Source organism: Scophthalmus maximus, chromosome 14 (assembly GCF_022379125.1).
Source record: "Scophthalmus maximus strain ysfricsl-2021 chromosome 14, ASM2237912v1, whole genome shotgun sequence".
In the NCBI taxonomy this organism is placed as follows: domain Eukaryota; kingdom Metazoa; phylum Chordata; class Actinopteri; order Pleuronectiformes; family Scophthalmidae; genus Scophthalmus; species Scophthalmus maximus.
In genome coordinates, this window is record NC_061528.1 from 16,096,146 (window position 1) to 16,110,762 (window position 14,617).

General features: G+C 46.4%; 1 protein-coding gene across 2 annotated transcripts in view; it reads left to right on the forward strand.

Moving 5' to 3' along the window:
* Positions 1-11,675, forward strand: part of wnt6b (wingless-type MMTV integration site family, member 6b) — a 32,936-nt gene extending 21,261 nt beyond the window's left edge. For both annotated transcript variants that reach the window (XM_047337207.1, XM_035604600.2), the window contains 3 exons: positions 32-252; positions 6,918-7,240; positions 8,623-11,675. In XM_047337207.1, the coding sequence (XP_047193163.1) occupies positions 54-252; positions 6,918-7,240; positions 8,623-9,084 (984 nt within the window). In that variant the 5' untranslated portion in view covers positions 32-53 and the 3' untranslated portion in view covers positions 9,085-11,675. The remainder of the gene's footprint in view (positions 1-31; positions 253-6,917; positions 7,241-8,622) is intronic.
* The last annotated feature ends 2,942 nt before the right edge of the window (positions 11,676-14,617 follow it).

Here is a 14,617-nt window from a genome sequence, read left to right on the forward strand (position 1 = left end):
TCTAACATGTTGTTTTGTTGGGTTATTTTAGGGCGGTGGGCAGTCCGCTGGTGATGGACCCCAACAGTATCTGCAGGAAGGCGAAGCGCCTGGCGGGGAAGCAGGCCGAGCTGTGCCAGACCCAGCCGGAGATCGTCAGCGAGGTGGCCAAAGGAGCCAGGCTCGGCGTCAGGGAGTGCCAGTACCAGTTCAGGTACCGCCGGTGGAACTGCACGAGCCACAACAAATACTTTGGCAAAATACTGCAGCAGGGTGAGTATACCCGACTGAACTTCCGCGTTTTGTAGAATGCGTTTGTTATCTGTCCATTCGATATACGTGTGGCAAATAAAAGAACCCCCCCCCCCCCCCCCCCCCCCCCCGAAAGGCGAACTTTTCCTTTAACACAGGCAGACATGTATTCACTGGTCTGAACTGACGAAATATTTTTTATCTTCAACCAAATTCCATTCAACAAGTCCTATCAGTTATCCCCCCCCAAAAAAATGAAAACAATTGCACGGGACTGATCGGTTTCTGTATTTCTGACCACCGACCTTGACGTTCACAGCCGATGGAAGTGAAATGAATTTACCGCAATCATCTTCGCTCTGTCCAACAGTTCCTACCAAGAGCTTTTCACTGGCTTTCGACTACGTGCATACAAGAAAGAAAAGAAAAAAAAACACATTCGAAAAAATTGTCATGTCCCATTTTTCAGCCGCGAGCGCCTTGGGATCTGAACCCATGACCTCATGACCGCAGCCCGGCGGCCTTACGTCAACTTGAGGTCAGGTCCCCGTCTGGTGGCAGCACAACAGACAAGGGCAGCTGTTGTATTTCAGACCAGACGTATTCACACTCGACTGACTCTCCTCTTCATCAGATCGGGCACGCTTGAAATGATCAGCTAAGATTGCCTTTTGCTCTGAACATCTCCCCCTAAGATCTCTTGACATCTTCCTCCCGCCCTTTGAAGTCTGTAGTATGACTGACGCCGGGTCAGCGCCGGGTCTTTTGCAATTACTGTGTTGGTTCTTCTCTCGTATGATTAGATTCATAGAGAGCTGCCTGTGTGCCGTTGGACTCGTAACACAGAGGACCTTTATCCGTGTGTTTGGTCAACAAACAGGCGACATCTAATAACTCTAAGTCTTTTTGATTCCGTGCGTTTTCCGTGACATGACTTTTCATTAATTAAATTGAATGGATTTTCAGGGGGCGAGGCCAATATTGGGGAGTGAAAGAATTCCGATACTAATATATCGGCCGATATTTTACATTTTATCCATGCATAAAATGAAAAGATCAAACGCAAAAAAATATATAGAGCTTGAATGGAGACAGTTGACATATCTTACAGTGGAAGTTAATGGTGCGTTATACCTCGGACCTCGGAAGTCGGGTTGGTTGTTCCATTACAGCCTCGGAACGTGGAATTAAATGACCCCGAGTCATAATTTTGAATCAGAAGGTCGGAGAAAAACTTACGAACTCGCGGTTTCTTGCATTGGAAAGAAAAATGTGACAGTGGAAAATTTTTTTGTACATACTGTATGAGTTGTTCAAACATATTGTTGTGGAGCTGTTGCGCAGCTAACATTTGACATATCATGCAACGTGATAATTTTGTTTTGAGACGAAGCCAAACCCTTTTTTTTAATTTGACATTAGCAAACCGATGGGTTCAAAAAAATGTGTTGCGGGTCAGTGCCATCAAAACAGAAGACCCGAGTCAGAACTTTTGCCTCCATACAGTGGGCCTAGCTTCATCAGAGACTCATGAAGCCGAAACTGCCATTGTTTGGAAGCATGTTATTTAGCCTCTTATCTCGTTTGAATTTATGACACCACCAGTGTTGCCGGTGTCGCTGGCACAGAAATGAAGCAGAGAAGAAAAAAAAAGAATATAGACAGAAAGACGGATTGAGTAAGAGACAGGGAGAGGGGGCAAGAATCTACCAGTAGAAGACAGACTGGCAATAAATCATAAATTCCAGCCTGTCTATAAGCGAGGCCAAAGTGCTTCTCTGTTTTGAAGTCTTTGTCCTCAATTACCTGGATCTGCTGCTTAATGGCTGTTTATCATGAACTACCTGTAAACGTCGAAATTAAAGTGCATTTGTATTTAATGGGCTCTCTCTCTAAGTGGTTTATTTAACCTCATTGACCTCTATCTATAGGTTTTATGTGATAATTGACACTCTCAAATGATTCTGATGACATAAGATGATGCCTTTCTTTGTCGAAAATAGACAAATCCTGATGACGCAGTCTGCGTCGCTTCCATTTTTTGATGCAAGTGCAAATGCAAAAAAAAGAAGAAGAATATTAGTGGAAAGCACGGCTAATTAAGCTGTAGAGTATGATTCTGGGCTCCAGTCGAAAAACTTAACTCCCCACATAAAGTTATCCAATTAGAAAAAAATTCTAAATGATGACAGACAACTTCTATTGTTCTATTTAAACATATTTCATTGTAGTTATGACTGGGCTATTCAATGACACACACACACACACACACACACACACACACACACCTCCAACCTACACAGTAAAAAGGGAGTTTGGGTCTGGAGCACAACCGACCTGGCTGAACCACTCCTGTCTCCACTCTGCAGAAATATCTGCAGGCTATCAGGCAATCTTTGCCCATTGTTCAAACACGAACCTCGCTGCACTCGTTGTGTGCGGCGGGTTCCTCGGGAAAACGGGATTCACTTTGTTGCACGGATGCACTGCTGTATGTCAACACGTGCGTCTGACTGAGGGACAGACTGTGTAGTGTTGCTATTCAGCGGAGGAAGAGAAGTTCAAGCGGTTCCGTGTGTGTGTGTGTGTGTGTGTGTGTGTGTGTGTGTGTGTGTGTGTGTGTGTGTGTGTGTGTGTGTGTGTGTGTGTGTGTGTGTGTGTGTGTGTGTGTGTGTGTGTGTGTGTGTGTGTGTGTGTGTGTGTGTGTGTGTGTGTGTGTGTGTGTTCGTATAATAGGGGTTTAAGGTAATTTCACAACGTTCTGAAACACTTACTGCCACAAGTGCGAGTGAACCAACATGTCGACACACGGATGACAACTTATTATGCGTCAGAATCCAAAATGTTCCCTCTCCCCTGGACATGAACCTCTCTCGTGCAGTCAGCTCCAAAACTGGGTGGAATTTATGGTTTCTTGTCATTAATTGGTAGCTCTCATCGTCTCCTCCTTGATCTCTGCTGTGTTTAAATAACATACAGACCCCGGAGCAGTCATGCCTGGCAGTGCGAGCCAGCCAGCATACAGCGATGCTGGTAATCACATAAGGGATGCTGCGGCTTTCCTTTGAAAGTCTGAATGAATGCGCGCGCGTGTGCGTGTGCGTGTGTGTGTGTGTAACACTGCACTGCACTTAGCGAGAACTCTTGCTCTGGGCCGTACAATGGTTGTACATTAATTAAACCAGTCATTAATCGTGTCGAAAATTTAAAAATGTTTTCTATAATGATGTTCACAGGTAGACACATAGGTATAGGGACATGTATACACGTGTTAACACTCCTGCACACTGTGTGTGTATCTGGTATTTATAGAAAGTGAGTAGAACTTCTATACTGGGTGTTTGGCAGACAGTGTGAAACTGTTATTCTCTCTGACCTGATAACGGATTTTTTTATTAAGGTTTGATTTATGTGATTTTGTCTCACAAACTTGGCAAGTGCACTGAGGGTGTCATACATAAAACGCAGAGTCTAAAATACATTAAATACATTACTCATTAGATCGTAGATCTCCACCAAGGCCCCTTATGAAACCACATTTTAAATCCGCTAGATCTAGATTTTTTTAGAAATTGGTCAAAATGTCAGCCAAAAAAAAACATGTCTTCCTTGGCAGAGGTCATCATTAGACCTGGTTTTAAATGAAGGCAACCCTGAATAAACCCTGTAGTTTTACGGAGAAGCTGAAGTTGTCTCCTGTGTTAATGGCACAGATCCATTACTGTGTATGTATATATATATACATATATGTTCTGTAGTTTTCTACCACAATGCGGACAAATGTGGGCAACTGGTGACTTAATCGCTGTGCATGCAAACAGTTGTAAGTCCCAGCCTTCCAATAGACCGGCCCCTGAGACTCTGTTAGTAGGTCCACTCTTGTCCTCCAACTCAGCCACTCAGATGATTCTCTTGCCGACGAGATGCTGCGGGATGCATCGCAGCCTTCCGCAGCTCACAAAGCGCGCAGCCTCTGCTCTGCGTGCGTTTGAAGAAAAAGAAGAAGAAGAAGAAGAAAAAAAGGGCCGCTGGATGTGATCATCAGTCACTGCAGGTGTCGGCAAATCCACATAGATGTACCAGACCTCCCTTGTATCTTGGCCCTAAAAGTCAGACTATTAAAGGAGTATGTACTAATTCTTGCAGAAGGGCCTTTCTGGAATTAGAAGCAGACGTAGGCAGGCCCAGACACTCGCCGTGGCAGGGAATTTGTGTGGAATTCATGTCTCCGAGGAAAATATGAAACATCAACACATACTTAAATCATCCGATTTTTGATAGCTTTTTTTGCACATAACAATTCATTCTCTCTCTCTCTCTCTCTCTCTCTCTCTCTCTCTCTCTCTCTCTTTTGTCCCTCTGTTATGTTACGCTCTGTTCCTTGTCCCCTCTCTTCTGGCCACTTCTGGTGGCATTATATTTTGCTCCAAGTCCCTCACACCATTTTTTTTACTTCTTTTAATTAAACGTACAATATATCAGATGACACTTGCCTCATGCAGATTCCCCGCACTGCATGCAGCGGTTTTCACCGAGGCATCCGAGGGCGTTTGGGAAAGGCTCCCCGGCTTGTTTGGATTGCGGCTCGTGTTATTGTCGCCATATTGTTCTGATAATGAGTCGTGCGCTGGCGTTTAACACACGAGCCTCTGGATAAAACCCAGGGATGTTTAGAAGATGACACATCTCGAATTTTGAGTTCGTCACTCCTACTGAAAACCTCAGTCCGTTTCTGCCGAGCAGCAGGAGTGGGGAAGTTGTGGTCTATTGGACACACACACACACACACACACACACACACACACACACACCTAACCGCCCTTAACCTTCACAACTAAATACCTAACCTTAACCCTAAGCATAACCTAGACTGCACCCAAAAACCTACAAAGTCTGCCCCAAGGACCCCATGAGCACCTCCATGTTGGTCTCCACGGTAACACCATGGGTTAGTGTCCCAGTGGATAGAAGAACAACTACACACACGCATGCAAATATAAAGTCAGCCTCAAGTTTGCCTCCATTGGAGACCTCTCTGGGTGTTGGGGTGTACAGCTGTTATTGATATCACGGCATGCTGGGGTGTGCAGGTTTTGTCGCACGCCATCCATTCTCCGTGTGTGTCTGTGTGTGTGTGTTTTACCATTGTTAATGAATCCCATTCACTGAATCATGCGATATGCAGTTGGCAGCGTTAACGGTGCTGACTGCACGCTCACCGCCTTCTAACTCTTTAGAAATTAAAGTCCTCTGCTTTGTCTGCACACACACACACACACACACACACACACACACACACACACACTCTCACACCCGATGGCCGAACAAGTGGCTATTCTTCATCTCGCTCCCTCTGTCACATTTGTTTTACGTCTTTGGTCTTCCTGCTGAAGACGTGAATCATCCAACGTGTCACATGCAATTCATGTCTTGTCTTTTAAACAGGCTTAGTTGTATCCTAAAACAGCTGGGCCCTGGAGTTTTTTAAGCAAGTGTTACTCAAACGGGAATAAATGGCGAATTCCTTGAGGGACTATTTTCAGTAGCGGATTAATACACATTTAGTGCCCTAGTGTGTATGGCAGCAGGACGGCGTTCGCATGATTGAGACAAAATAATCCACAGTGCCCCCGTTGGTCTTGATGAAGGGACATCATCTGTGAGTCATGTTGCTAGGCGAAGTTAAACACTAACTCAACACAGTGGGAGGTGGAAGATTTGCCCCAGATTCACTTTCCTAAAGACTGGTCATCACAAGCAGTGTTTCGGCTGTAACGACAGCAGCAGAGATTCATCCAAATGCCCCTGTCAATATTCTAGTGGCATCGCAGTTCACCGTCAAGTGTGAACGTAAAAATGGGAAAGAGAATGAACGAGCTGCTCCTGGGCATCCTCTTGTTTCCAGCCGATCGGGTCTCTCCGAGTCTTCCCGTAGCTGCTCTTACCTTGTCGCGAGAGCGAGAACGGAGACGCGTCGAGTCGTGGGCTGAGAGCGAAGCCGAAGCCAGCGGCGAGGACGGACGACCAATTTGCAGTTGTGGCAGGATGCCCCTTCAGCCAGGAGTGTTAAGCTCGGCGCCCCGAAATAAACCAGCAGCTGTGGTGTGTACGAGTGTATGTTCACGAGAGAGAGACATGTAGCCACCCTCTCAGCACTACAAATCCAGCGACGGTTTTGAGATTGCCGTAATGGACCAGGACTGAGGCAGAGGTGCTTTTATCCTGTTCCATGTAGCGGAGATATTGACTGGCTGGATGCAGGGACAGATCCCCGGATGAATGAATGAATGGGTGGATGGAAACCAGCTTCTTGCGCTTGTAGAGCTCTCTCTCTCTTTTTCCCTATAGTCGTTATCCTTCGGTTGATTGTGGAGGACATGGCAATGAGACACAGACCTCCACGTGTCAGTGACAGAAATCCACAGCTGTCTGGATGTGATGTGTTTGTATTTCTCATGATGTGCTGTCACCGTTTCATAATGAAGACGTTGAGAGCTTAAGTTTTTACTCCAAAACGTTCAAATCATTTGAGGATTGAAAGCAAGTGCCAGTGCTCTGTTTTGAATTTTGGCAATTACTGCCATCACAGAGATCCGTCTCTGTCTGTGTGTCATCGGTATACAACTTAAATAAAGCTGTTTTTCTAAAGACCAAACCCTTGTTTTTCCTCGTCTCTCTCACGGCAGATATTCGGGAGACGGCATTTGTTTATGCCATAACGGCAGCGGGGGTGACTCACGCTGTGACCCAGGCCTGCAGCATGGGAGACCTCCTGCAGTGCGGCTGCGAGGCCACCAGGAACAGAGCGCCGCCAAGGCCGCCTTCGTCCTCCTCCTCCTCCTCCTCCTCCTCCTCTGGGGACGGGGTCAAGTGGGAGTGGGGGGGCTGCGGAGACGATGTGGAGTTCGGTTATGAAAAGTCAAAACAGTTTATGGATGCCAAGAGGAGGCGAGGCAAGAGCGACATCAGGACGCTCATTGACTTGCACAACAATGAGGCCGGGCGGCTGGTAAGACAATGTTTGAGGATGAATGTCAAGCGTTATGTAGTTTCTTGCATTTTAGGATAGAATTAAGAACAAACCGAGTGTTAATTTCACTTCTTACAAACAATAACAACAACAACAATACTGGTGCTCCTACTGTGGACTGGTGTTTTCACTACACTCTTAACGTCTTAGCACCGGAGGAGCTGCTCGTCCTGTGGAACATCCTTCATTCCGAGGACGCGCAGAAGAGAGAAGACGATCGCTCCCGGCCATATTTGTGTTGTGCCGAAAGCCGATATTCTGACAAGACTCGGGTTTCTGAAACACAAAAACAAGAACGTGCCACATATTTCGCTCTCGAGCCTCCGAGGCAGGGAGCTTCTGACATCTCCGCAGCCCCCCTGTTCAAGTTTAAAGTTCCTCTTTGTTGCTCATGCGGACGCCGGGTGAATTATGGCCGTGGCAAGTCAACGCGCTACCGAAGGGGACCGGGGATAAAGTAGCAAACTCCTCGGATCAGTTAATTATCGTGTAGCTCCGAAAATTTATCGCGCAGCGCCAAGATCACAGTTGATCTCAGTTCGCTCCAGCCATCTGCAGAGATGTTGACACACGTACGAGCGAAACACAAAGTTCACTTTAGTCGGGGTCAAAGGCAGGTAGAGAGGAAGAGAGGAGAGAGAAGAGGAGGGTTTCTGGGATAGAGTCCATGCATGCATATCTACTTGTATACACACTTTGCAAATGTGTGCGCGTGTTTGTGTGTGTGTGTGCGTGTGTGATGGGTTAATTATGTGCAGTATAAGTGACTGATCTGTTGTCAAGGCTTGTTAGATGTAGGAAGGCCAGAGGCAACGTGGAGGGAGAGGGGGGTTGGGGGGTGGGGTGGGGGGTTGTGGAGTTAAATTCCTTCTGAATAGCGTCTGCTTTTATCTTACCTATCTGTCAGTGTGTGTGTGTGTGTGTGTGTGTGTGTGTGTGTGTGTGTGTGTGTGTGTGTGTGTGTGTGTGTGTGTGTGTGTGTGTGTGTGTGTGTGTGTGTGTGTGTGTGTGTGTGTGTGTGTGTGTGTGTGTGTGTGTGTGTGTGTGTGTGTGTGTTTGAGTGAGTGTGTGTGCGCGTGTGCGCGCGCACGCATTATCCGGTGGCTTTTGTCTGCGATATATCATGAAAACACAATAATAAATTACTTCTTCAGAGAGCTCGTCATTTGTCAGAGGCAGTTCTGCTTCACTTGAGGGAACGAGGTTAAAAATGTCACTGCCCCTTTTTTCCCTGTTTGATCAACTCTCTTTTTTCTCTCTCTCTCTCTCTCTCTTTTTTTTAACCTGTTTGCCCTCCTTCACCTCTCTCCTCTCCCCCACCGCGCAAAACCCACAAAAAACCCCACCCTCTCCCCTCCCAGGCAGTGAAGCTCTACATGCGGACAGAGTGCAAATGCCACGGGCTGTCGGGCTCGTGCACCTTGCGCACGTGCTGGAAGAAGATGCCCCATTTCCGCGAGGTGGGCGACCGCCTGCTGGAGCGCTTCAACGGCGCCTCCAAGGTGATGGGCGGCAACGACGGCAAGACCCTGATCCCCGTCGGCCAGAACATAAAGCCGCCCGACAAGCAGGACCTGATCTACTCGGACGAGTCGCCCGACTTCTGCCTGGCAAATCGCAAAACGGGCTCGCTGGGCACGCGGGGACGCATGTGCAACAGCACAGCCATGGACATCAGCGGCTGCGACCTGCTGTGCTGCGAGCGCGGCTACCGGGAGGAGACGGTGGTGTTCGAGGAGAACTGCCTGTGTCGTTTCCACTGGTGCTGTGTGGTCCAGTGCAAGAAGTGCCTGGTCCGGAAAGAGCTCAGTCTCTGTCACTGATGAACTGAGAGTCCCTCTTTGCGTCGGTGGTTGATTATAATGACTTCTGTTACTTTTCTTTTTTAAGGTGTTTTGCTTTAGTTTGACTAGTGTGGAAGAAGGAAAGCGTTTGGACTTTATTGGGCATCCTTCAGACAGCGCCCCCCCCCCCTCAAGGTTTCATTACAGTTGGTGTTTGACTTTGAGAAAGACATGAGATTGTGGCCCAAAGGTTCAACAGGAAAGAGGGACTTAAAAGTAAAGTAAAATCGAGAAATGTTTCTCTTCTGAACTACATATTTTCTATTTCCTGTTTATGAAAAAAGGACCAAAGAATGTGAAAATGTGTGTTTTCCATCAAACCAAGAGGAGGACCCGTATGCTTGGAGGATCAGGACATGGTACAGGAGTTTCTTTGTGTCTCCTCGTGCCTCCGTCAGTTCCGCAACAGAGGATCTCCGAGTTTTAGGCACCAGCATGTATTGATCCGCCTGATTTGTTAATTATTCATTTCGCTTTATTGTACGACCTTGCTACAGTGAAGACAATGAAATCTTTTGAGTCTCTTCGGTAATTTTTTTTGTACGATGAGGTATTAACAGTCCTTCAGAGACTGATGTCTATCTGCCTTATGACAAATGATGGACGATACAGTTTTGAAAATTATGTTAACAAAAAGTGTAACAATGTAGTTGTGTATTTAATTCTTGAATCACCGAGAAACGGAACATCTTCACGATTCATCATTCCAAAATGTTGAATACTGTTGGAATTGACTGTAGCCTAACTGGAGTAGAACAAAGACAAAACATGTCGGTCTTGACTTGTTTCTGCTCCATCATAAAAAAAAAAAAATTACCAAAAAAAGGGAAATGGTATCACATTATCATATTTGAAGAGTAATGTCAGCGCCACGTTTTGCAGGTGTGGACTTGGCCTGTCAGCAAAGACTGTTATTTATATATAGATACGATGACAAGACTACTCACCCTCCATCTCGCCCAGAAGCACTTTGGATGCGATGGCTACCGTGGACTTCCTCCACAGATTGGCAATGAAAAAACCTTTTTTGGGGGCCCGGCTGCGTCTTGTTAGCCGAAAGAGAAACCGTTGTTGACATGACATTGTTTGGTATCAAGATAATGTTTTTGATGTATTTTGTTTAATCTGCTGCGATATACAGGGCTAATGTAATAATGCACTTTGGAATTTGGCTTTCATTCGGTCTGTGTGTGTGTGTGTGTGTGTGTGTGTGTGTGTGTGTGTGTGTGTGTGTGTGTGTGTGTGTGTGTGTGTGTGTGTGTGTGTGTGTGTGTGTGTGTGTGTGTGTGTGTGTGTGTGTGTGTGTGTGTGTGTGTGTGTGTGTGTGTGTGTGTGTGTGTGTGTGTGTGTGTGAGAGAGAGAGAGAGAGAGAGAGAGGTAGAGTGGTCGTCTAGCAGTTGGAAGGCTCCCGTTTTGATTGCGTTGAGCGTGCAGAAGTGTGTGTGTGTGTGTGTGTGTGTGTGTGTGTGAAAGTGTGTGAATGGCTGAATGAGACATTCGTTGTAAAGCACTTTGAGTGATTAATAGACTAGATAAGTGCGATACAAGTGCAGTCCATCTACCAATGCGTTTGTGCAGGTTGGCCAGTTGTCACCGTATCCTTCAGTGGACAGTAGCTTTTTATATATATATATATATATATATATATATCTTTGAGTTGCTTGTCTGACGTTAAACTGCATTATGTTGGTTATTAAAAGCACACAGCTCTTTGACTCTCTGTCTCTCCGTGAGGCAGACAAGATGTTCTGTTTGTCGTTCCGTTTTCAGGGGAAGTGTGTCCCCCGTACAAACTATCATGTCATCTCATCTACGCTAAAGTTTCATTACCAGACAATGTACGGAGAACTATACCGAACCATAGTACTGAATTGCTTGCATTCAATTTGCGTGATCGTATAGAATCTTCTCATTTTGGTCTTACAGTCGGTTGTGCGACATGATCTACCTGACGTTCCCAAAGTTACCTTGTTAGGTGTTTGCAGGGCCAAAATTAAAAGACCACCTTTATCACTTACCACTTTGTTACTGTTACTGTAACAGTATCTGAACATTTATCGACTATAGTCATATTATCTGTGACACAGACACAAAGTCCCACATACATTTGTATGAAAAAGTTTTCATGGTTTCAGATTTTGCTGTCAGCATATACAGTTGAACAACACAGCAATATCATCAAATATACCAGTCGTTATGATTAGTGATGTGAGAAAATGTATGTTCTGTTAGAACAATAAATATATTTCTGATCTGTCAAGTGATCCTAAAACAATTCCAATATGTGCCTGTGTTAGATTCTTATCATTATTATTATTATTATTATAACTAGATTTGGTGGGCAAAAAACCCAATGTTGCAAATATTGACAGTTTGATAAAAGTCAATGATAGTTATATATTCAACACATTTTGTAGAACAGATATCACAGAACGCGTCCATCGTCGTATATTTAAACAGAGTTTGTCTTGTCTTGCTGTAGATTTCTTTCCGCTCTCCATTGTATTCTGCAAAAAATCATTTCATATCTGGATGTTACACTGCATTTCATTAAAACATAAATGTTGAAAGTGACTTCTTTTTTTGACACGCATTGAGAAAAAAAAATTCAATGTTTTTGTTAAATCTCATGTTAGCATGTGCAAAAACATCTGGATTTTAAGAATCAAGATTCACATTGGGCGAGAGACAGGCCCAACTTAGAGAGACATTATATTCCTTTCATATTGCTGACACTTTTGTCCAAACTGACTTACAATCAGGCAGGTAGCATCAAGGGCCTTGCCTAAGGGCCCACACTGGGATGACCTGGAATCGAACCCCGACCTTCTGCACCAAAGTCAGCGGTGTGTCCCGCTAATCCACACCAGCTGCAGAGACAAGCAACCATTCACTCTCACATCGATTTAGAATCTCCGATTGACCTAGGCTGCATGTCGTCGGACTTTGAGAGGTAAGCCGGAGAAAACCCACGCGTATACGGGGAGGACATGTGAACTCCACACAGAGAGGCCCTGGTTGGTTGGAACGCGGGATGCGAACCAAGAACCTCCTTAAACGTAAGGTGTCAGTGTTAACCTCTACACCTCCGTACGAGCCCTACAGTGAATGTGTCTGTTATTTTATACGTATATATATATTTGATATCTCATCATCGAATAACCTGCGAGGAGGGGCAGCGAGAAGATATGCTGTATGCTCTATACGACGTTTACAGTCCAATTCAACAATATGCTTTATCACTTTTTTCTGCTGGAGTTGTTCCAGAAGTTTGTGTGAGTCTTGCGTACTTCGTTGGGCTGGATTATTTCTGCACTTCTCTGCGTTGATTAGATTCTTTTGATACTGTTTTGTCACTCAAGAGAGGTGTTGTTTTGAGGTATTTATGCTGTAGAAAGCAGGTGAGGTGGGGGGGGGCTGTAGCAGTTTGAGCTGCACAAGTTGACACAAGTTCTTATTTTCCAGGAATTCGTTGCACGGTGCGGTGTGTAGCAGTCAGGCCAGCAGTTGGTCGGGAAGGCCGAATGGGACGAAAAAATGCCATGGGGCACTCGCCTCGCGCTGTCTCCCCCAGCCTCTCCTCTCCTTTCCTCTCCTCTCCTCTCCTCTCCTCTTCCTCAGTCTTTAAGCGGTGCAGGTATTCAGTGCTGCATGGGCAACGCCAGAGAAAATAGACAAGTTAGCAGATAGATTTATTGTAGCACTGGTATAAATAGATCGTCCTGTCGACATCTGTGTGCATGTGGCAGCATGTGTCTGTCTTTGTCAGTCAGTGAGTGTGTGTGTGTGTGTGTGTGTGTGTGTCTGTCGGAGTGCGCGGCCAGGTTAGAACGGGTGTATTTTTCCATGTGTCCCTCCGAGAGAGAAATAGTGCCTGAGGAATGCAACGTTGTCCCCATTAGAGAGGAGCTGTGTCTCCACCTACGTTGACTGTAACGTGCTCACACACACACACACACACACACACACACACATACGAAACCCAGCCTCACACAAAGCATTAATGAAGGGTTGCCACTGTAAATGCCTCTGCCGCGTTACGCTGCAGACAGTCATTTCCGTAGATCAGTCGGATAAACAGAGTGCTGCCACTTCTTATCTCCCACAGGGGAGTCTTGGTGGTCCCCTGCTCCGTTTGCCGTGCTTTTACAGCATGTGTGTGTTCATGTTCACATGCAGAAATACAACAGGCGGTGAAAAAAACCACGGGATTGTGTGAAACTGAGAAGCGAGTGGGCCAGTAGAGGGAAATGAGCGACAAGGGAGGGGAAATTAACAAATGGAGAAAAAAGGGGAAGGTTGGGAGGAAGATAACAAGAGAGAGAGAGGGGAAGAGACAGAGAGAAAACTCGGAGGTAACCCGACACTATAATGCCTTTCCATTTGTGTGAACTCTCCTCCAATCCTCTATCAATCTAGCAGTGAGATGTTGCTTACACAAAGGGCACATCTCGAGGATCGGCTCTGTGTGGGGTTTCATCTGATATACCATTGACTGTAATTATAGGAGCGGGGGGGGGACAGACGGAGAGAAACTTGTTTAATACAGGCCGTGAAATGAGGCAATCCTACTTTTTACAGACGAATTGTGCACTAAAAGTGTAATTTATCATGCGTTCAAGACACGCGCACGGCCTCAGCATGGCGAATGTGAACACGCGCACGCGGCCTCGGCTCTGGCTCTGGCTCTGGCTCCGAGGGGTGTTTGGAAGAGACAGTGATCTTTATGAGTTAATGCAGGCCCTGGAGGTGATGGCTCAGCTGCTGCCATGAGTTCCACACAGCCCACCCAACTAGGCCGCTAATGCTGGGAGATTTAATAGTCCATTTTGCGCACACCACTGCACCCCATGCCTTTTAGGAGCAGCTTTGCCGAGGGAGCCTCCGCGTACAGTGCGGCGAGACCCGTCAGGAGTTACCGGAGTTGACGGACATTGCTAGACTCAATGTGGCACAAGGTTCGCTCCTGATCACGAGGTGAGCCGAGGGGCCGAGCGGGATGGATGGCGGTGCGGATGAAGGCCCAACTGGAGTTGATTCGTTACGAAATGTGTTTCTGGCAAAAATGGCCCTACCTTGAGAAATATACTGTGTGAGAAAATACGAGCGCTTTGCTGGAGGAACCTGTCGTCATCGCGACTTGCTGCCTGGAGAAACACTCGCTGGCCCACATTGTCGACATTAAGATGACCCCGCCACCCACCCACACCCACACACACACACACACGTTGTGATTTTTTGTCATTTATCAAACTCCTGACCGTAACTGTCTCTCCCTCCAGCCACCCCCCGGCCCCACCCTCTCCTTCTCTGTTATCTCGGGTTGTGAAAACATGGCTGCGGAGAGAGAGGTGTTGGTGGGAGACAGACGGGGCCTGCTGTCCACCGTGGCTGCTTTGGCTCGGTATCTGTTCCTGTGCGAGGACGGGGCAGGTTTCTTTTCTCTTGAGGACAGAGACAATAAACAGGGCCGTTTGTGCAACAAGAGTCATGCAACGCCGTGATGGGAAGC